Source organism: Bactrocera dorsalis, chromosome 2, assembly GCF_023373825.1.
Source record: "Bactrocera dorsalis isolate Fly_Bdor chromosome 2, ASM2337382v1, whole genome shotgun sequence".
NCBI lineage: Eukaryota > Metazoa > Arthropoda > Insecta > Diptera > Tephritidae > Bactrocera > Bactrocera dorsalis.
In genome coordinates this window covers 79,220,668-79,245,173 of record NC_064304.1, presented here as the reverse complement: position 1 = coordinate 79,245,173, position 24,506 = coordinate 79,220,668, and the positions used below count along the sequence as shown (strand labels likewise).

The 24,506-nt window shown below is 35.0% G+C and overlaps 2 protein-coding genes and 2 long non-coding RNA genes across 4 annotated transcripts in view; 2 read left to right on the top strand and 2 right to left on the bottom strand.

Moving 5' to 3' along the window:
• The window catches only part of LOC105226102 (saccharopine dehydrogenase-like oxidoreductase), a 77,109-nt gene that overhangs the window by 22,000 nt on the left and 30,603 nt on the right, over positions 1–24,506 (top strand). The window contains exons 2-3 of the mRNA XM_049448807.1: positions 16,852–16,976; positions 17,064–17,189. Of these exons, the coding sequence (XP_049304764.1) occupies positions 16,852–16,976; positions 17,064–17,189 (251 nt within the window). The remainder of the gene's footprint in view (positions 1–16,851; positions 16,977–17,063; positions 17,190–24,506) is intronic.
• Positions 123–1,820, bottom strand: LOC105228843 (nucleotide exchange factor Sil1). Its single transcript, XM_011208832.4, has 2 exons — positions 1,582–1,820; positions 123–1,518 (listed from the first exon to the last, which is right to left on the bottom strand). The coding sequence occupies exons 1-2, from the start codon at positions 1,694–1,696 to the stop codon at positions 290–292; spliced, it is 1,344 nt and encodes a 447-aa protein (XP_011207134.2). The 5' UTR covers positions 1,697–1,820; the 3' UTR covers positions 123–289.
• On the top strand, positions 1,948–4,165 carry LOC125776502 (uncharacterized). The gene is made up of 2 exons (XR_007421766.1): positions 1,948–2,449; positions 2,500–4,165. It is a non-coding gene; the product is annotated as an uncharacterized LOC125776502 (long non-coding RNA).
• On the bottom strand, positions 15,196–15,769 carry LOC125776503 (uncharacterized). The gene is made up of 4 exons (XR_007421767.1): positions 15,648–15,769; positions 15,515–15,582; positions 15,402–15,433; positions 15,196–15,347 (listed from the first exon to the last, which is right to left on the bottom strand). It is a non-coding gene; the product is annotated as an uncharacterized LOC125776503 (long non-coding RNA).

Sequence of the window (24,506 nt, the reverse complement as noted above, 5' to 3'; positions counted from 1 at the left end):
CGAAGAAATAATCAAAAAGCATCTGAATTTAAGATTTTTTTAACGAATCATAAAACCCAAATTCATCCGTGAAATAAATGATTTAAAAGAAACTATAATATTACCAAAATTTAAAAATTCAATGAAATTTTAATCATAAAAAAGTACTGTCCTCTTTATTTAGGTCGCCCTTATACAATACAATAAATTTGAAATTCTTTAATTTAAGCAACACACTTATGTACACATGTTAAAGTTAATATTTTAATTTAGTTTATCACAAAAGTTTTTATTAATAGGTGTGTAAACTTTAAAGTTCATCACGATTGTTTAGACTGTAAAGAATTTTAACTAGCTTTTCAATTTGCTGTGCAACTTCCCCATGGTACTCTTCTTTAGTGTGCATATAACGGTTTTTTATGGTTAATAAAGTATGCCTTAGTTGTACGCTTTTTGACCAAACAGATTCACAAATTTCTACCGCATTTTCCAAGCCTATTATAAAATACTCGGTTATATCTGGTTGATCCAATAGTTCATAAAGTTGTGTAGAAACTAAACTATCGACAGTTTCGCAAAAACCACTCAAATGCAGCCATTCTTGTAGATTTAAATCAGCATACTGTGCAGCAGCTAATGGGCTATCCGAGTCAGCGTATTTCGAAAGAACAAGTCTTTTTTCGACAATTATATCGCTTATAAGTGTTATAGATTTCGCTTTCACTTTTAGTTCACATTTTTTTGCAAGCACGGCTACCAACGCTTGTGTTCCCGATGTTGAGAGTATTCTTTGTAATGCCAAAGGAAATTTTCTTAAAAGGCTACCGAAAGCGTATAATGCCGATGATAACTCTTCCGAGTGTTCCGACGATATAAGAATTTGAGCTAAATAACCTCCGATATTTTTTTCAAAAACTTTTATTTGAGCTTTAGGATTATTAAGTGTTAAAGCACCTAACACACGGACGGCTTTTGTTCGTAAATTTATATTTGTTTCGTTTACTATTAGTGGTAGAAGAATTTTATCTAAGCCTCCTTTATCAATAAACCACAATGCATTGTCAATTTGGTGAACAAGATAGTCGAAATCTTCAAGTATTCGTAGTTGTGTATTTATTTTCGTATTTAACGTTGTCGGTAGTTCCTCATTTTCTTTACTAAGGTTTTTATACTCATCAATTAGTTTTGTAATTAGTTCACCATCTGAACGAAATTCTTTTTGCAACTTTTTAAAAGATTCCTTTAATTCATTATATGTTTTAAAATCGCGTTTTATTTGCTCTAATTTTTTTGGTGAATACGCAATACCTAAACTGTCTTTGGGAAGATTTTTGAAAGCTTCAGAAAGTGTTTTACTGGATTTAGCTTTATTTTTCGCTTGGGATTCCTTCGCACTAGCTTCGTAAATATTTTGTTCTACATTTACCAATGCCCCGTTATTATTATTCCCATCTACTTCTTTACTATTTAAAAGTTTTGCTTCCTTCCTACCAGTTTGTAAATTAACACGTATATGCAGACCCGACGGAAGGATTTGACCTACAAAAGAAGATAAATTATAGAAAGTGTTTATCAAATATTGTAATAAATGTGTGTACTAACCTTCTTCTACTTCTTGCCAATTGGTTGTTGCTACGAAGGTTTTGTTTTTATCATTGGCACCAGATATAGCAAACTTAATAACTAATAATAATATCACCAAAAATTTTAATCTCATTTTATGTGAATAACTAAGTTAAATAATATTTTTTTATCATTTATGAATCGCGAAATACAATTTCTACTGAGTTTTGTGTATTTGTTTACAACGTGTTCTTGATCAGTTGTTCTAAATGGTGTTACCAGACTTCTCGTATACTTATTGCAGAGACATTTCGGAAATTTAAAAAATACGAAAGTAATTCTTACGTCATATGTTTTAATACATAATTTGAGGTTTATATCATTCATTAATTACTTAAGAGCGCTACCAGAGATTTGTTAAAGTTTACATGAGTGCTTTCACCCTTTTATTTACTTTATCCCTCTTTATAAGAGGGAATATTAATAAATAGATAAGGCGCAAATATAAATCAATCTTTTTGAATACAAATTTGTAATACGTATCACTCGTCACATAAAAGTCTGGGGTCGAATCGTTACATCCGTGCACGGATTGGCAAACATACGAGAGAAAATTACGTGATACGTCAAACGTATGCGGTGATTGGCATTATGACTTACGATAGCAAACGGATCGTAATATATTTTCAATTCACAATAGTTTTTAAATTCCACATTGCTTTGGATAGTATTTATAGGTCACAATAGATGAGGAACTGTCAAAACTGTTGCGAAATTTTCAATAAACTAGCAAAAGCTAATTAAATATCAAAATGAATCAAATTTTGTTTTGTTTTATTTGAGCTCCAGTGAAAGTGATGGACATAAAAAAATAGTGCGAAGATAGCTAGGAGATCCTAGAAATAGCGTAGGTATAAAAAAAATTATGAATCCTCATTAATAAAATTTTCTTTGTAGATGTATCGTTGAACAAAGCATTGGAATCTTAAAAGGACGGTGGAGTATTTTAGGATATGGCAAGAGAGGAAGGTAACACCGTGGAAGATTTGCTAACGTTTGTGAGGCATTACATAAGCAATAAGTTGCGACCCTCAAAATTGCGATACTTATCACACATAAGAAATGGACACCGGGGTAGCGAACCGCCTCACCGCAATCGACCAAACGTTAAGAGACCAAATAAATAATTTACATTCAAAAATGTAAACCTTGTAAATAATTTTATTTTTATTGTCAAGTAAAATACAAAAATCCAAATACCGTGGAAATCTACGGTATCCTACGGTAAAGCGAGCGGTAGAAGCGGTTTTGGTTAATCATTTACATTGCACTCTCATAAGATAGGTTGTATTAGCTGATTCCGGCTGCGGTTTTGCGAAATTCGCTAGTCAAGCTATAAGTCGGCAGCGACATATCAAATATTGGGTAGTCGAAAAAGTCTTTTCGTATTTTGTCAATAGGTGTCGTACATCTCCAGTGCTACCAATCACATTACGGGTATTCTCTTGCTCTTGCAAGATTGCAGATTGCAAAAATACTACACCGAAATATACAAGGGCACGAGAGCACCCATTGCAGAATCTAGTGATATATGAACGACTGATTCAGTCAATTTATTGTAAATGACTATTGTGCATGGCTATTGTGAATTGGCGCACCTTCTGTATACATTTTTAACAAAAAAAAACTGTAACAAAACTTTATAATTTAAATAGAAATTATAAAATCTAATTAAAATTTAACAATTAACAATTTAACGACGTAATATGTCTTTATGTAAAATGGCAACTACAACAGGGTTGTAATTTTATTTTTGCGTGACATTGCACGCAAATATACATGGGTTTTGGTCTGACATATTTTACAGCTCTTGCAAATATTTTTCTGCGTGTGTTTGTTGTTGTGCCGTTGTAAATCTGCAATCCTTGCACCGTGCACTGGGTTTCGCAAGAGCAAGAGAATACCCCTATTGTGTCTCACCATATCGCTGAAAAGGAATTAAATGCGGGAAAGATGAAAGACAGTTACAGCTGTTCAAAAATGAGTGAAAATAATGAAGAACTTCGCTATATTTTGAAATTTTGTGAAGTTTACGGAGAGATTTGTGAAGTTTACGGAGACAATGATGTATGAGTTCGTGTAGCACAATAATGGTTCAATTGCTACCGATCTGGAAATTTCGATTTACACTGATGAAATAATGACTCTAGCGGAAAAATGACAAAAAGTGGTCTACCAAAATGGTATACATATATGTATTTCTTTATTTATTAGTAAAAATATAAAAAAAATAAGTTGAAGTTTGATTCATTGTATAACATTGGTTTATACAATGGTTTGATTAGACAACGGAAAGACTTTTTCGACTACTCATTATTATTTTAGCAACACAATGGTCGGCATGTACACAAAACAACACAGCTGTCCACTTTGTATGCACACAATTTACGTAAATATTATTATCTTAAGAAAATAGCCCCCTAATATTTCATTAAGCATTCCTCTATACAAATAAATCACTATTATTAATAATATGCTCTCAGATGAAATGTCTCTGGCGCCATGCCGTGGAAATAACGGCAAAAATTAAAACAAAAAACCAACAGACAACTTTACCGACAAACATACATGCCATACATTCGTACGAGCTCCCATGCAAGTTGAGTTTTAGTTTAATAATCTTGATGTGTTGACAATAATATCTTAAAAATACCATAAGCTAGCTGTGGTTCTACGGCAGCGATGTCGAAATAATGTTCCATGGTCAACAGCAGGGATAATGGGATGCCCAACTTATTCCAGTGTGACAGCGCCTCAAAATAAGCGTTTTTTATAACAATTTCCACTATGGCCAGATCGAACAAAATAAGAATTTTTGGGCATTTGATTAAAACACCAAACATTTATTACGATTGCTAATTATTATATATTTGACTTTTAATATATGGCGAAACTACTTGAATCCTTTTCTATGATTTTATGGTATATTAAAATAACTAACTTTTGTTCTTTTCCAATGCTTTGTGATGCGATTACCGATTTCGTTTTCATAGCGTCGTGTTCAGAAAATGAACTAAGTCGAAAAACTATGAAATAATGTTAATAAATGAACATATAAAAGCACTATATGGAGTGTGTTTAGAACATATAGAAGTAATAAATGAGTTCATACAAACGTCATTTTCATAAAAACTTAATGGCATATACATACATACATATGTATGTGTGTTGTGTGGCGAACACGAATGCAAGTATAGCGTTTAGTAGTTGGAATTAGAAATAAAAATAAGTGTAGAGTCATTAAATTGGGACTTATATATATGTACATACAGTGAGTGTCAGCTTATTTGATGCAGTCACAAAAATAATCTTTAGATACTAATAACATTTGAATTAAAAAAGATATTCAAAAAAATCAAAAGCCAAAATAAAGAGCATTATTTCCTCTTAAAAACAAACATTTCATTTATTTGGAATTCAAATTTTGGTTTTCACAAACTTAAAAATAATGAAAAAATAATATTATTGGAATGAGCAGCTTATTTGATGCGGCAATAAAAGGTATAAAAAATTAAATTTTTTTCGATTTTTCAGTATTTTGTTTGGTAACCATTTTGAGATATAACCGCTCTGAGACGACTTTGCATTGAATTTACTAGTTTTTTGGTTTCCTCCGGTGAAATTTTGGACCATTCTTCGAGTAGTGCTGTTTTTAGGGTTTCTTTGCTAGAGATGTTGTGTTTTCTGATATTTCTTTCCAGTAAAGCCCATAAATTCTCTATAACATTTAAGTCAGGAGATTGTGCTGGTGGTTGCATTAGGTGAGGGCAATTCCATATTAGCCACGTCTGAACAATTCCCGACTTATGTTTAGGATCGTTGTCTTGATAAAAACTAAAGTTTCCACGCAGACCCAGTTTTTCAGCACTTTGCAGCAAGTTATCTTTTAAAATGCCAAGATACATGTTTTTGTCCATATTTCCGTCTATGAAGACGAGGTTACCAACGCCCGTTGCTGCCATGCAGGCCCAAACCATAACACTTCCTCCACCGTGTTTCACCGTCGCCCGTAGATTCTTCACATCCAGTTGTTTGTTGGGTTTCCGCCACACCATCGACCTTCCGTCAGAGCCAAATACATTAAATTTGGACTCGTCTGAAAAGATGACGGTGTCCCAAAATGTTGCGTCCTTCAAAACATGATTTTTGGCAAATGTCAGACGATTAACTCTGTTCTTCTGATTAATGAATGGCTTCTTGAGAGCAACGCGACCATGAAAATCATGTGATCGTAAGATGCGGCGAATTGTTGATGCACTGCAATCTTTCCCAAAGAAGTTTTTTACTTCATCAGCCAATTTTTGCGCCGACAATTTGGGATTTTCACTAATTTTTCTAATGATCCATCTTTCATCACTTTGCGTAAATATCTTATTAGGGGCATTCCGGCCCTTATTATGCATTCGATTCTCATTCAAAAACCGCTCTATTATGTGCTGGACTGTAGAAGATGGAATATTTACCATCTCAGCTATAGAACGCAGGCTTTTCCCAAGCTTAAAGTGATGAATAACTAATTCCCGTTGCTCTAGGCTAGTGCGCCGGCCCATGATTTAAAATTAATTTTTCCTCGGAACGCTGCTTACACATTCACACCAAAAACTGTAATAATTCTGCGAACTAAGCTAATACAACACACACCAGCAAGTATTGTTGGAAATTTTTAATATAACGGGAATAGTACTGTTAGAAGTTGGCTGCATCAAATAAGCTGCTCATTTCAAAAATAATATTTTCTTATTATTTTCAGTTTTGTAAAATCAATGCTGAAAAATCCAAATAAATAAAATATCTGTTTTTAAGAGGAAGTAATGCTCTTTATTTTGGCTTTTAATTTTTTGGAATATCTTTTTTAATTCAAATGTTATTAGTATCTAAAGATTATTTTTGTGACTGCATCAATTAAGCTGACACTCACTGTATATGTATAATATATGAAGAATAAAATTAATTTTTAATTTTTAACTTCTAATTTCTGAAGTGAACATTAGAAAACTCTTCAATTTCTGACTTTAAGCATCGCCGAGAAAAAACAGCTTGTTGGTAGCATCCAAATGCGGGGAGATTTCCAACGGTAAATTGTAAAATTGAATAAATTTTTTCAATTTTACTAAATTCATTTATTCTTCATCCTTTATCTTATTCCTCCTCGCGCATTTGGAATGAGGAATTCTACATGGACACCAATTGTGGTTGACCAGACGCACAGAAAAAAGAACGCGACAAAGAATCATGAACGAGCGCACTTTGCTATATAGCAGGCGCGCTTACCTTTTGAATGAATTTGCTGTCGTTGTAATATGAAATACAGGTAAATCTCCTACAACGCGGTGTCCTAAAACGCGTTTTCGCTCCAACGCGGTTCCCAAAATGCGGGCATTTTCTTACGACGCGATTTTTACGAAAATTTTTTCAAATATTTACTATTTTAATTTAAAAAAGGTTTTCTTGCCCAAATAAAATTCTTTCCATTTTGTCTATACTTTGATTCCGTTGAAATTGTTCATGCCTCACTTAAAGAAATTCGTCTTTAAACACTAAAAGCTTGCTGGAAAGTACTAATACCAGAAATATACGTTGAGAGCACTGTTTCTACACCAATAGAATATGAATATAGCAACATAGTGAGATTGGCGCATGCAGTACAAGGTGATGGATTTGATAAAATAACAATGGTTGATACTCAAGAATTAATTGCGGACGACGAAATAAACGAAGCAGATTTAGTGACAATGACAAATGAGGATTCAGTTGGAGGTAGCTCTGGCGATCGTTCGGATGTTGAAAATAAAAACTTGTCACTAAAAAAATATCGAGAAACTTTTAAATATGGCAAAGCAGTTGGAAACGACCCTTTAAGTGACAGAGCAGAAATACTTAAACGAAATCTTCAAAACAATTTAGCCCCCTTTCAAGAAATTTATAAAGATTTGTGAAATAAGAGCAAACATACTTCAATGCACGATTTTTTCAAACCCATAATCGTCGAAAGTATGCCCGAATCTGATGGTGGTTCAAGGTCAGATTTTGAACTAGTACGAACAAAACGTTTGAAACAAATCATACTAAGTGATGAGAAGGAGTAGAAAGTTATCGTTCTATTTTGGCTTTAATTTATTAAATCTTTTATCTTGAGTATTTTACGTAGAATTGGAATTTTATTTTATTTTATTTTGTTTTGTTTTTGTTTAAATAAATGGAATGTTATTAAATTACATAATATATATGTTCTTAGGACTCAACAAATAAATACACAAAATTATATTAAGCACATATTTTTATTATACAAATTCCAATATTTTATTGAAAATTTTTTTCCTTTGGAACCAAACTCTGATTTTTGTATGGAGTTAGAGTCTCCTATTTCGCGATTTCCTATAACGCGGAGTTTTTCAGGAACCTATTCACCGCGTTGTAGGAGGTTTACCTGTACTAATAAAATTTCATTCCAATCGAATAAGATGGAGGTGGCTCACGGCGATAGAAATCTTGAAAAACATTTTTATCTGCTTCATTCAACTTTTAGCAGTCAATATTACATATTCTAACGTTTCTTACCATTCCAAAATGACTGAAGCCCTATAAGTTCGTCAATTGATAACGGAGTTACAGAGCCAAAGTTATCACAGCGAATAAATTATGTAAATCGGGACGTAGCCTACCGTACAAAGGGGCGATCAGAATACCTAAGTGAAATTGACTCCAAAACTTTGCAAAATTCGTAACTAGCATGGAAATGGATGTATACAACACACAGGATATGTATTTGTATGACACCTTCGTAAAAGAATTACAGGTGCAAATTTTTTTTTAGTGTTTCTCGTGAATTAATAACGGTAAATTTTTTCCAATATGCAGTATTCGTCGTTCACATATTTTGTTTCATTTGAATTACCGTTAATTGAAAATGTCATTGCGATTTGTATTTTTCATAGAAAATAATTATATGTGCAAATTCATCTATTTGTGCTCTGGCAGCTGAACAGACAACATATAAAGTTAGTTTTTTAACTAAAGTGAAAAATTGGAAAATAAGTAAGTTATAGGTATTAAATATAGTGCGTAGAAAAATTATTTATTATTTTGGAATAGTTATAAAGTTGAAATGCCACTTGGTACAGAACTATCGGATGAGGAGCGGGGAAGAATAATTGGAATTCACAAAGCCGGCATAAGTATTGGACGAATTGCTATGTCAACCGACAATGTAATAGAGTTTCAAATTATTTGAAAAATCCTCAAAATTATGGTGTCATAAAACGTACTGGTCGGTTACCAGCAGTTGATAAGCGGAAAAAGAGACGCATTCCTCACTTAGCAATTAGCGAAGGTATGAGTTGCAGGCAGCAATCACTAGGCAGCGTGTTCAGTTAATTATGTAGCATGAATTGGGCCTTAAGTTTGAATCAAAACTAGCTCAGCCGCGAATGAAAAAAGCAACATACAGATGTTCGTATTTTATTTTGCGACAAATATCGGTTTTGGGAGAAGGAATTTGAAAATGTAATTTTTAGTGACGAAAGTTTAATTTGGATGGTTCAGAGGGTCATCACAAATATTGGAGAGATACACGGCATCCTATCGCTATAAGCGTAACCATAAAGGGGGATCTTTAATGGTATGGGCTGCCTTTAGTTCTAAAGACAAATCACATATGTGTTTTTTACCTACTAAAGTGAATTCCGAAGTATTCATTGATCTACTGGATAGTGAGCTCATTCCTTTTGCTGAGTATTTTCATGATGACAATTGGATATTGGATTATTGGATATAATTGGAACAACGCCCCCATTCATGTGTCTCGCGCTACGAAAGCATTTTTTTAGTCCCGGAATATCCAATTATTGGATTGGCCAGCTTTGAGTCCTGACCTCAACCCCATAGAGGACCTTTGGGGTATACTTACTGCTAAAGTACATAGTATATACACATGCAAGGCAGTATGATATTAACGGGTGGGCCATCTAACGTTTTAAATTTGAATTATGTATCTATATTTCGTCATTGGAAACGTCAAATACCATTCGGAAATTGACAGATATTCAGTAAAAAGTCTAAAATTTACGAAATGGGTCGCTATTCACTATTCTACAGCTCGCAGATTGGGCAGAAGATCGTTTGACCGAGGATGGCAAATTTTACCGAAAAATCATCTTTTCGGACGAGGCTCATTTCCACCTCGATGGTTACGTTAACAAGCAGAATTGTCGCATTTGGGGCACAGAAAACCCGCACGTAATCGTCGAGAAGCCAATGCACCCAGCACGAATCACTGTATGGTGCGGATTTTGGTCTGGTGGAATCATCGGCCCATTTTTCTTCGAAAATGAAGAAGGAACCGTAAACATCAATGGTGAGCGATATCGCGCAATGTTAACCGAGTTTTTCTTCAAGCAAATTGAAGAGGAAGACTTGGACAGCATTTGGTTCCAGCAGGATGGCGTTACGTGCCATACAGCAAACGTTACACTCAATCTTTTATGCCCTATCTTCGAAATTTAAAATTTTATATGGTCCACTCTATATTAAGCCAAAATGCCATTCTATCAGAGTGGGAGCAAATTGAGCTAACTACTTTGCAAAACTTAGTAGGGTCCATGCCACGAAGACTGTGCATGGTAAAACTGCAAAAGGGTAATACTATTACATATTGCAAATATTTAAAACATCAATTACTTAAAGTTTTTTTTATTACATACGTGTTAAAATAACATTGGATATGAATTTTAAGAAGTTTTTTATTTTGCACGTATATTTATATTCCATGGAATTAAAGTAATATACTTGTTTTTAATTAAAAAATAATAATATATAATTAGAATTTTGTTTTTGTTTAATACATCAGACAGACGACAGCGCTGATTTGCATCAGCGGGCTTAATTTACAATTACTTGCGCATTTGACCCATGTTAATGTAATAGCCCTGACAGACGACAGCGCTAATATGCATTAGCGGGCTTAATTTACATTTATTTGCGCATTTGACCCATGTTAATGCAAGTTTGTAATGCACAAAAATTCCGTGCATTTGGTTGATTTGACTAAATTTGAGTAGGCAACACTGCTCAAAAATGGCCGATTTTTGCTATTTATTGACAGATGTCGCACTTTTGCTATCTATTTTTCCAATATTCCTAACTTTTTTGCACACTTTTTCCACATTACAATCAATTATTGCTATTAATTTCACTCTATTTTCTTTTAACGTAGATAATAATAAACGATTTTTTTCGTTAAATTTATATTGATTTTCCAAAATTACCAAAATTTCTTTTAATACTTTATCTTATTCATTTTTGTTTCACTTTTTTTTTTAATAAAGAAACAAATTTCACTATCAGCTGTCTAAATGCACAAGCCTGCCGTCTGTCACCATAAAATTTCAATTCGCATTAGCGTTGCTTAAGGCGCATTAATTTTGCTCGTCTGTCAGGGCTATAAATTTGTAATGCACAAGAATTTCGTGCATTTAGCTGAATTTACCAAATTTGAGAAGGCAACACTGCTCAAAAATGGGCGATTTTTGCTATTTTTTGACAGATGTCGCTTGAAGTCTACCGCCTCCTTTTCGTTTACAGTATCAGAGGTAAGCAGTTTTATAGCCCTGACAGACGAGCAAAATTAATGCGCCTTAAGCAACGCTAATGCGAATTAAAATTTTATGGTGACAGACGGCAGGCTTGTGCATTTAGACAGCTGATAGTGAAATTTGTTTCTTTATTAAAAAAAAAAAAGTGAAGTAAAAATGAATAAGATAAATTATTAAAAGAAATTTTGGTAGTTTTGGAAAATCAATATAAATTTAACGAAAAAATTCGTTTATTATTATCTACGTTAAAAGATAATAGAGCGAAATTAATAGCAATAATTGATTGTAATGCGGAAAAAGTGTGCAAAAAAGTTAAGAATATTGGAAAAATGGATAGCAAAAGTGCGACATCTGTCAATAAATAGCAAAAATCGGCCATTTTTGAGCAGTGTTGCCTACTAAAATTTAGTAAATTCAACCAAATGCACGGAATTCTTGTGGATTACAAACTTGCATTGACATGGGTCAAATGCGCAAATAAATGTAAATTAAGCCCGCTAATGCATATTAGCGCTGTCGTCTGTCAGGGCTATTATATTGCTAATTAAATTATGTGCAAGTAACTATATTAACAAAAACAAATTTTAATATTTTTAGATGGCAGAAAATAAACAACGCACAGTTTGCTATCCATTTTTTCCAATATTCTTAACTTTTTTTCAATTATTACTTTTAATTTCACTCTATTATCTTTGAACGTAGTCAATAATAAAAGAATATTTTCGTTAAATTTATATTGATTTTCCAAAAATACCAAAATTTCTATTAATAATTTCTCTTATTTATTTTTATTTCACTTTTTTTAAAATAAATAAACAAATTTCACAATGAGCTGTCTAAATGCACAAGTCTGCCGTCTGTCACCATAAAATTTCAATGCGCATTAACGTTGCTTAATGCGTATTAATTTTGCTCGCCTGTCAGGGCTATAAGGATTGTAACTGCTGTTATTGAATCGCTGGGTATAATGCAATTGAAATGATAATAAATATGAAGTTTATATGGTAAGTTTTCTATAAATAGATGAACTGCGGTACTTTGCATTGGGATGGAAAATTATTATCGCAAATAACAGGCAGATTTCCAGTTATTATTACTTTTAAGAACGGTGAACAAATAGTAGGAGCTCCGAAATCATCTGCTACAACTGGTTCCGAAATCGCTGATGCATTGTATGAACTTTTATTTGAATGGAATTAAGACAAACGCATTGTAGCCTGTTGCTTTGGTACAACTTCGACAAACACGGGCAAAATTGATGGGGTTCCAACATTGTTAGAAAAAAACTCTAACGAAAACTACTGTATTTACCTTGGCGACATCATATGGAAGAACTTTTATTGAGTGCAATGCTCGAACGTTATTTTCTAGTGAATACCAGTAACGATGTTCACTCCTACAAAATTATGATCTTGAAACAGTTTTAAATGGAGGTAAAGGTATCATTATACATTTTTGCAAATAAGAATTTTTGTTAATAAGAATTAAATAAAATAATTAGGGACGACTACAGTGAATAACTGGAATTGATCACTATATGCTTAGGAACAAGCGACAATTTCGTGGACTTAGTCCTTATATTGTTTCAAAATGTAGCTATTTCATGAAGGATTTAATATAGCAGAATATGTCAATACTGTAGTATGTGTAGAAGTTCACGCTAGCGAGAAAAGTTCTTTGAGCGTCATTCACTTTGGATTGGCCAGAAACCATTCTCTTACTTATGGCTCAAGCAGCTCACGACTTCCGGTCTTGGACCAATTATCCTCTGGGTAGCCAAAGTACATCTGTTTGAAGGCGAGCTAAAGTAAAAAAGTGAACCGTCTCTCCCTAGGGCTATGTGCGGGGTTTGTGACCCGCCACGAAAAGCCGCCCCAATGAAAACGAACCTGTCTGTCTCCGGATTGAAAAGCAACGAACCAGATCGATCGTGTTGTGATAAACGGAAGACACGTCTCCATTATTCTAGAAGTGCGTAGGCTCCGAGGTCCTAACATCGACTCGGAGCAGAAAACAAAACGTCAACAAACACAAGGAAAATTTGATGCCGAGAAGTTGCAATCACAATAGACAGCCGAACGATTTTCTACTCGGCTTCACTCCTGCTTTCTGAGAGCACTCGTCGGCAACTCGGTATAAGGGAACTGTGGGACGACATTTCAAGCTCCTTACGTACAGCTGCAAATGAAACCAAAGAAAAAGAATAACTGATACGATAATGAGTGCCTTGTCGCAGTGGAGAGAAATCACACTGTCTTCCTCGCAACATTGTAGAACTGATGGGTACAGCACACTAAAATTATGAATGGAACACTTCTACATCCTACTGAATGGCAGTGACAGCTGAACACCAGGTTCACCGTCTCCTGGTAGCATATTTTGGTATCCATGCAAAACTAATACTGCTGTGTATACTGACGTTGAGCAATACCAAAAGCTCCTTAAGGATCGGGAAGGAACTCTCTCAGCCGTTCGATACCAAACGAGGTTTCAGACAAGGCGACTCCCTATGGGTCTGGTGGTAGGCTCCCACGTCACTGTTGAGAGTTATAACTTTGAAGTCGTAGAAAATTTCGTCTATCTTGGAACCAGGATTAAAACCAAAAACAACGTTGATCTCAAAATCCAACGCAGAATAGGTGGTACTTCGGACTGAGTAGGCAATTGAGATATAAAGTCCTCTCTCAACGAGCAAAGACCAAACTCTATAAGTCTCTCATTACTTCCGTCTTGCTATTTGGTGCAGAGGCATGGAAGATGACAGCATCTGATAAGTCAACGTTACGAGTTTTCAAGAGATAGATCCTTTGTGGATTGGCAACGGCGAGACATAGTTCAGCGAATTTAGAGAGAGCGGCTACGCTAGCTAGGTCATGTCGTTCGAATGGGTGAAAACAATCCAGCTCTGAAAGTATTCGTCGCAGTACTCGCCGGGGGAAGCAGAGAAAGAGTAAGACCTCCACTCCCTTGGCAAGACCAAGTGGAAAAGGATCTGCCTACGCTTGGCGTAAGCGTCAATAAACACTTTTTTGATATTCTTGTAATTGTCGAAACGTTTTAATTGGGCCAAGGCAAACCAAAGAAATCAAAATATGCAGATCTCTAATCTATTTGTATATACTTAACATATGCACATAATCCTTGGTTGAGGAACAATGTTAACAACAGAAGATCAAAAATGTTGATTGCGCATAGATATGAAAATGCCGACGACAAAACGCAATTCTATTGCATAAAATATCTAAAAAAATATGTATGTATTTATATCAAATTGTTTTTCAATGCTGTTATTCTACAGATCCCTTTCTGCTAAAATCAAAATATTTGACGGAGCGAATTTCATCGCTGTCGAACCTGGACCTCCTCATTGTTTTATCTTCTCTGGTTCTAATTAGAGTGGTGCCGTGTTACGATTAAATAAGATATAAATAAGTTGTTATTTAGGATAATGAGTGGTAAAGCGTTTAGTTGTTTGGAATTAGAAAGACTTTAATTTGGGACTTTTTTTTTTAATATTCCAGTGATATGGTGAGTTATTAGGTAGACGCCCTGCAAGACGGGTAGCTGTTAGCAAACGTGTAAGCGAATTGTTATTGTTCACTTTTGCATTCGTTAAAATATTTGTTACTTTTGTTCAGAGAGTGGGAAAAAAGTAACACATAGCTATTTGATGTTCAATGGTTATCTCGCTCTAACCAATGGCAAATATCGCATGCTGCCTTGTTCTAACAGAATACACACATTTGTTAGCAAATCTCTTCACAGTATGTTACGGGTAACAAATTATTTTGTTAGCGCTTAGCTTAGCCATGTGTTATGGATAACAAAAAGTATTTGTTACCCGAATATCTGTTAGTGTTATTATTTTGGTTATCAGTTTGTTACCTTTAACATATAAGCATGTTAGGAAGAACAAGCAGTAACAAGATTATCTGTTACCCATTTGTTACTGCTAGCAAATTAAATTCTTTTAAATAAAACTCAGTTTTTTTATTATTTCTCTTTATTTAATAATAAAATCAAAATAAAATGCACAATCTATAACAAATATTTGAAATAAATATACACTATTTAACTTTAATAATTTAAAACATACTCCATTATTTGGTTGCTGCACGCAATAGATTTGAATTTTACCAATGGTCCAAATGATTTCTGTAATATTAAAATTTTTAATTATACACACAACATTAAATTCACAATGCTTACCTTTTTCTCCTTGTTAACCTCTTTCGTTTTCTCTATATAAAAGAAATTAATAATATATATATATAAATTAGAAATTAATTATAAAATATCATATTATCAAATAGCGAACTTACCTCTTTAAAATCCAAAATAAACTGCGCTTTTCGTTTATTCTTCTTGAAATATTGGGTATTCGCCTCTCCTATTCTAACAAGTTAACATTACAATATGTTTATAATGTCGATAGTTTTTCTCTATCTTACTTACGTATTCTCCCATTCCATTGAAAATTCCAGAAAATGTAACAGTGTTAGTGAACAGCTGAAAATGTTTCAATGTGTTTGTGCAATCTGTTACCTCCGTCTTGCAGGGCGGTTTATCAAGAAATCTGTTAGAGTTTTATGTTTATTAGCAGAACCAGTCATCGAGCAAAATGTCAGCAATCTTTGTTTGTTTTCATTTGAACAATGTTGCCATTGCTCAATACGCATATTGTATAGTTTTGTGCACATCTATGTTTTCAATTACAATTTTTTACAATATTAAATATCAAAACTGAAAACAAACTATTAAAAATAGTTTATATATTTATAAATAATAGCATTCGACTCTGATTTTGACTTATTTTGAAAATTTCAAACATATTGAACAGATTGAATTGACAACCCTGCGTTGTGAGAGAGCAATCAGCTGTCACGTTTCTGCGGCAAAAATCCAAATGTCGTGAATTCTCACGTCATCCCACGTCAAAGAAAGAAGACAGTAGCGTTTTTCACTGTTCAGTTACCTTGCACGCCCATAAGATGTAGGTCGTGTCAGCTGACAGGGGCCACGATTCTACGTTACCCACTGTTTCTGCTATATCAGTCAATATGTAAGACAACTTTCAAAATTAAAAGTATAATATTTGATATTCCATGCCGAAAATGTATCGATATTTTCCCAGCACCATGTTTAATGACTTTCGTTCTGTCAGTCCGAGAGTTATCTTAATATGAATGCGTGGAAATTTGATTTATACTAACTGTAAGTATTGCCAAAAGTTAATGCAATCAGTCAAAATCTTCCTCTAGCTCCATCATTCCCTGACACTGGTAAATAAACTAATTTCTGACTTTCTATCTGACTATAGGTGGCTTATGTTTGTCAATATGTGTGACATTTGCTAAAAGTAAGGCGCTGAAATTGAATAAGATTGGTTTAGATCCTAATTCATTCATATTAAGCGCTACACTTCATTATATTTACTTTGGAGTTACATTAAATAATTAAAAAAATATATTTACATACCATTCTTGAATATAACTAACATATAAACCAACATATATACATACTTACATATGTAGATTGTATAAAGTCAATTGTAATAAAAAACCAATTACATTGTTTGGGCGAGAGCAATTTTACTCGCGTTCTGCACCAATATGCATACAAAATAAAATATTTATGTATTTATATTTACTTGTTTCAGATATTATCGGAAGAAGACTGGATATAATAATTTTTGGGGCAACTGGATGCGCTGGACGTTTCACAGTTCTAGAAGCAGTGAAAGTTTTGAGATCCTACTCATGGGGCATTGCGGGGAGAAATAAAGTAAGTCTATACATACATACATATGTATGTATATCTTGATATTTAGTAATTAAAACTTTAGTAATATGTAAATACATCTTTTAATAGCAAAAAATGGAGCTACTTCTACAAGAAATTGGTATTCGATGCAGAAAAAATTTAAAGGATACTCCAATCGTTACAGCAAACTTAAAACATAAAAGATCGCTTTATAGTTTGGCAAGAAAGTGCAGGGCAAGTATTTCATATGTACAATATCAATACATATTTGTTCATCAACGGACCAAGGCTCACTCTATTTCTGAATGCAATATTATCATATAACCTCACCCAGGAATAAAGGGATGTCCAACTTATTCCAGTGTGAGAGTGCTTCAAAATTAGCGTTTTTTATAAAATTTTCCATTATGGCCAGATTGAACAAAATAATAATTTTTGGGCATTTAAATTAAAATACCCAACATTTAGTACGAATAAAAATTACTATATAGTGGTTCTTTATTATATGAAGAAACTATTTAAATCTTTTTAAAGTATATTAGAACAACTGTTTTTTAACCTTTCAATGCCCAATAAAAGGATCTAAGATTGTTAGCTCTCATTCATTCAATGTTTTTAATCATTTTCCATTGAAAATAATACTATGATGCTTCAAATTACAAAACGTTTCTTCAAATACCTTTAAATTTCACAAATTTATTTAATTTTTATTAACATTAACATTCTTTATAAGTGGTCTTGAACGATGCAACAAATCCCTCCGTTTTCATATTTTTTTGGTAAGATTTCAATCTGGTCATCGCTCGTTTCCAATTGTTAAACGTCAAAACCTCCTGAACTCGATCAACTGTCAAAGCTCAGGAGGTTTTGACGTTTAGCAATTGTTCTCTCACTTCCAGTGTGAGAGGAGTTGGACATCTCTTTATTTCTGACCTCCCCTATGAAGTCGTTATATAATATTCTACATTAGATATTTGTACCTGGTTTGAGTAAGTTCCCACTTGAGCTCTTTTCTCATGTCATCATTCATAGGGGTAGGGTTGCTCCGAATGTCCTCTTATTATTTTTTTGAAAATTTTCCGTTTTAATGAAGTTGAGAATACTCTCTAACATTATTCAACTATGCTTTTTTTTATTCAACAGTGTTTAGTGGCGTTGGTATCTACAGTAGCCAGTAACTTATTCACGGACGCCTAATAAGGCTTGGTTAACGTGGTGATTGACAGGTTAGTGATGTCGATTGGAGATTTAAAAATAATGAAGTGGAGCCAAAAATTCAGAGCTACCGAAACTTTGACATATGAAGATCAACCATATGCACATATATATACAGGTGCAGTTGTGGCAGTAACGTCAAAATTGTTCCCTGAGTAGGGAAAGCAAACAGGGCTTATATTTTTAAGTTTTAGTTCTAATTTGGATTTTAATAAAAACGCATAGCGCCTCCTCCACACATAGTAAAGGTGAAAAATAAATTTTATTACCTAAGGTTACTCTTGTGAACCTTCCTATTCTTCTTCTTCTTCTTCTTTACTGGCGTAGACACCGCTTACGCGATTATAGCCGAGTCAACAATAGCGCGCCAGTCGTTTCTTCTCTTCGCTACGTGGCGCCAATTGGATATTCCAAGCGAAGCCAGGTCCTTCTCCACTTGGTCCTTCCAACGGAGTGGAGGTCTTCCTCTTCCCCTGCTTCCCGCGACGGGTACTGCGTCGAATACTTTCAGAGCTGGAGTGTTTTCATCCATCCGGACAACATGACCTAGCCAGCGTAGCCGCTGTCTTTTAATTCGCTGAACTATGTTAATGTCGTCGTATATCTCGTACAGCTCATCGTTCCATCGAATGCGATATTCGCCGTGGCCAACGCGCAAAGGACCATAAATCTTTCGCAGAACTTTTCTCTCGAAAACTCGCAACGTCGACTCATCGGTTGTTGTCATCGTCCAAGCCTCTGCACCATACACCAGGACGGGAATTATGAGCGACTTATAGAGTTTGGCTTTTGTTCGTCGAGAGAGGACTTTACTTTTCAATTGCCTACTCAGTGCGAAGTAGCACCTATTGGCAAAAGTAATCCTGCGTTGGATTTCCAGGCTGACATTGTTGGTGGTATTAATGTGGGTTCCTAAATAGACGAAATTATCTACAACTTCAAAGTTATGACTGTCAACAGTGACGTGGGAGCCAAGTCGCGAGTGCGACGACTGTTTGTTTGATGACAGGAGATATTTCGTCTTGCCCTCGTTCACTGCCAGACCCATTTGCATTGCTTCCTTGTTCAGTCTGGAGAAAGCAGAACTAACGGCACGGGTGTTGTGGCCGATGATATTAATATCATCGGCATACGCCAGCAGCTGTACACTCTTATAATAGATTGTACCTGCTCGATTAAGTTCTGCAGCTCGAATAATTTGCTCCAGCAGCAGATTGAAGAAGTCGCCCTGTCTGAAACCTCGTTTGGTATCGAACGGCTCGGAGAGGTCCTTTCCGATCCTGACGGAGCTTTTGGTGCTGCTCAACGTCAGCTTACACAGCCGTATTAGCTTTGATGGGATACCAAATTCAGACATCGCGGCATAAAGGCAGCCCCTTTTCGTGCTGTCGAAAGCAGCTTTGAAATCGACGAAGAGGTGGTGTGTGTCGATTCTCCTTTCACGGGTCTTTTCCAAGATTTTGTGCATGGTGAATATCTGGTCGGTTGTTGATTTACCAGGTCTAAATCCACACTGATATGGTCCAATCAGTTTGTTGACGGTGGGCTTTAATCTTTCACACAATACGCTCGATAGAACCTTGTACGCAATGTTGAGGAGGCTTATCCCACGGTAGTTGGCGCAGATTGTGTGGTCTCCTTTTTTATGGATTGGGCATAGCACACTTAAATTCCAATCGTTGGGCATACTTTCGTCCGACCATATTTTGAAAAGAAGCTGATGCATGCACCTTATCAGCTCTTCACCGCCGTGTTTGAATAGCTCGGCCGGCAATCCATCGGCCCCTGCCGCTTTGTTGTTCTTCAGGCGGGCAATTGCTATTCGATCTCCTTCATGGTCGGGCAATGGAACGTCTGCTCCATCGTCATCGATTGGGGTATCGGGTTCGCCTTCTCCTGGAGTTGTGCCATTCAGCAGGCTCGAGAAGTGTTCCCTCCATAATTTAAGTATGCTCTGGGAATCGGTGGCTAGATCACCTTGAGGGGTTCTACAAGAGTATGCTTCGGTCTTGAAACCTTCTGTAAGCCGCCGCATCTTTTCGTAGAATTTTCGAGCATTACCCCTGTCGGCCAGCTTATCAAGCTCTTCGTACTCACGCATTTCGGCCTCTTTCTTTTACTCTCTACAAATGCGCTATTACCCCTTGCCAACTTATTTTCCTAGGCTTTAAGTAATTTGCCATTTATTTCGGTCTTAAGATCCAAAGGCATAGAAAAATTCAGCTCGATATGTTTAAGAAGGGACGTTATTGTTTGTGAGTTCAGTGACTTTTCATTATCTTCCGTCACATTCCTCATATTTTCAAAAGAATTAAGGATTTGTAACAAAGCTTGTTTTTTTCAACAATTGCCCTCGATGCAATTGGAATAACTGCGGCGAATTTTGAAAATTTGTCTGTGCAGGTTTAAAAGTTATGTTTATCAGTGGAATAAATATCTATATGTAACATTTCCCCAGGACGAAATAGTATATGTATCGGAATCTGCATATTTGGAAAAATAGTAGTCGTTCAATATTTTCTCCGATAGATTGATGTGCCCTACTGTGCTCCATTGCCAGTATTTCGTTTTCATCGTCCTCTTTAAAAATATCATTAATTTTTTTCATTGTGTGGCGAAATTTTATTGACGGAAATTTCCTAACAATCTCATCCTGAATTTTGCCCAAAATAGGCAAACTGCAACGAACAGCGTTATCTACTGCAGTATTAACGCATTCACTTATCCTTATCCTTGATTTGAAAATAGTTCTTATCTTCTTGGTTGTAATATTTCCTTCTTCAAGAATTATCTGATTTCGAAATAAATTAACACGGTTTTCCACTTTTGGAATAGCTTCTTCTTGAAATTCTTTACTATGAATGGTAGCAGATGAGGAGTCCTGCTCTATTATTAATGTGCTGTCGTGACAATGCATAGGCAACAATATTGTCATTAGCAGGTTTATAATGAAATTGCGAAGGCCAAAGGCTGATGATCGATATAAATATTATATTCCGTACAAATAGTTTCGCAGCTTCTGAAGTGCCTACACTATCGCTAAATCATTGGTAGCATAATTCTCTTCGGCTGTCGATAGCGTTCTGGAAGTCATGGTTATCGGCCTATTTCCTTGGGATAGTACCGCCCCAATAGCGCGTGCTGAAGCGTCAGTTGATAAGTGCAATAGTTTATTATTATCAGGATATAGTAGAAGTACGTCCTCAGAAGACAAAATTCTTTTAACTTTTTTCAAAGTCATCAACGCGTCGTTGTTCAACTCAATTCTATCATTTTCTGATTGATTTGTTCTCCCATGACCATTTTCTCCTCTAAAGTATCTAGTGAGAGGCTTTACTATAGATGCTTAATCTTTAATAAACTTCGTATAGTAACCAGACATGTTTTTAGCCCTTCCTTCGAAACAATAAATCCAAGAAACTCTACTTGTTTCCGGTTGGCTTGATAAAGTTTTGTTAAAATTTTTTCGATGTCTCTGTAATGGTCCTCCTCATTGCTTGAGAATACGAGTATAATTATATCATCGATGTAAACGTCTTATGCATTTATTTATTTTATGCTGTCTTAGCATTTCCGGGCGCATTTTTCAGTCCGAAAGGAAGTCTACAAATTTCGTACTTCCCATTGTTTACAGAGAAGGCAGTATTTTCCTTCGTCCTTCCCGTCAACTTAATTTGGTGAAACCTTGAAAAATGCTGATTTCGCCCCATGTTAGTTAAAATAACCGATGTATCTGGAATAGGATATCTGTCAAAAACTGTTTTGACATTCAGTTTCCTATAGCGGCTAATTGGTAAGGGTATGACTTTGAATAAATCTGTTCGTTATCAATTGTCCCAATGCTGGCTACCACATTAGTGTTAAACGGCAAGTACTCATCTAGATTTGAGAAAACTTTTGATATTTTTAATTTTTTTCATTAGGAGAATCCCCATTTGCAACTATTTTATTGACATTTTTACAGTCATAATAAGACAATAGGGCGATTCCCTTGTTCTTGCAAGATTGAACGATGAGCACCAATTACAAAATCTAGTAATATATGAACGGCTGATTCGGTGATTTTTTTGAGAATTACTATTGTCAATTGGCGCACCTTCTTCGTTTATTCTTAACAAAAAAAAACTGTAACAAATCTTCATAATGTAAGTACTATAAAATCTATTTAAAACTTACCTTCCTCAACAATTTAACGTCGAAATATGTCTTTATGTAAAATGACAGGTGTCACAGGGTTGCAATTATTTGTTTACGTGTCATTGCACGAAAATAAACATGGGCTGTGGTCTGACATATTTTACAGCCTTGAATATAATTTTCTGCGAGTGTTTGTTGTCGTTCCGTTGCACCAAGTGGAAAATTCTGCAAATCGTGCACCGTGCAAGGGGTTTGCTTTATTTGTTTATTATTATAAATATAAAAAATAAGTTAAAATGCGATTAGAAATACGAAAATACTTTTTCGACTAGGCAAAATTTTTGCGTCAACTTCCTTCAAAAAGACAAACGCAATAATACCAACAAAGGTTTTAAGTTCGAAAAGAAGGTAAAAAGGAGCAGTCTATCCGAGCACCTTAATTAAGCACCTCTAATTTTCATGGCGGTACCGTGGATGGATCTAACTTTAAATGAGTTTTCTATATTCCTTCTCCCTTTTAAATTCTCGTTGGGTTTGATAATTTTTTTTTTTCCGCCCTGATCAACAATTTCATTGGTTAGTGTCTGTTTACATTTTTTCCACTTGTTTATAATGAGGTGAGTGGTAGGAAGCAATTGTACTTCCACCATTTTTTCCCACTTGAAATGCATCCAATCTACTTTAGGAAGAGTTGGCAAAAGAATATCGAGCGTGATTTCTTTCCAATTCTTATACTATGTCTGGACCGACAACGAAAACATGTTTTCGGGGGAAAAACTGGTTTTCGCACGAAAACTTGTGTTTTCGTCCATGTAAAATCTGTCAAACGAAAACACAGTTTTTGCTGAAAACTACCTGAATACTTACTGCACAATCGCCACATTTGCAGATGACACCTGCATAATTACTACTGGCAATAATCAATCCGAGTCGTCGAACAGAATGCAGTCTTAAATCAACCAAATTGTAGAATGGACACAAAAATGGAACATTGCTCTAAACAAGTTGAAGTCTATACATATAAACTTCACTAACAAAACTGCTACGTATATCCCTTTACATATTGGAAATGAAATACCTCATGGAAATAAGTATATGTATGTGCATCAACTTAATTTCAAATTAAACTACTGCAAATGAATTGAAACTTATCAATACAATTTATTTTAATAGTAGTACTAAAAATTAACAAAAAAAAGCTTCTCAATTTCAATATGCTTTTTATAAAGCAAATAAAAATTAAATATTAAAAGCTCTTAGGAAATAAGTATATGTGCATAAGGATTTATTTTAAATTAATGTTAAATAACTAATTTATTTTTGTGTTTTTAATAATTAATATGCTTGCCTTTTTTTTTAAATACTTGATTAATTCTATTTGGCATGGAGTCCACTAATTGTTTTAATGTTGAATAGCTTATTTCATCCCACTTAATGAGCAAAGCATCTTTGAGGTGTTTAATGGTTTCAAACTGGCAGCCATTCCTATAAACTTTATTCGAAAGTATTCCCCACAAGTCTTCAATTGGGTTTAAGTCCGGGCTGATCGCTGGCCACTCCAAAACAGTTATGCTTTTTGATGAAAAAAACTAATTTGTAATGCGGGCATTGTGAATTGGGGCGTTGTCCTGTTGGAAGATCCAGGAATCTCCGTAGAGTTTCTCACCAAATTCTATCAGCACTTCATCCAACAGCTTCACGTATATTTCCGCATTTGTTTTGGTGGGAATGAAGCAAAGCGGAGACTTTCCAGCATATCCGAAAGCTGCCCAAATCATTAGCGATCTTCCACCGTGATTTCGCTTGTGTCGAGTTTGGCGGGGTTGACGTACATCGCGCCAATACTTATGGCCACCATCAGGACCGTCCAAATTAAATTTTTTCTTGTCAGAAAAAATAGCATTTTGGAACTCATCGGTCCAAAATTTCATTTTATAGGCAAATGCCAAGCGTGCGCTTATGTGGCGTGACAATAGTTTAGGCACAAGTTCTCGGGACTCATACCTTATCAATTTATTTTGCGTCAAGACTTGATGGACTCTTCTCCTAGTTACATTGAGATCTAAATGCGTCTTGATTTCCAGGCATGACATGTTTTTTTGACTTGCTAGTCGCCGAATTTCTCGCTTGCACCATTCATCAATATTAGTCGGTCTGCCGCAGCGCCTATTTGTGCCATAACTATCGGGGTTTTTAAGA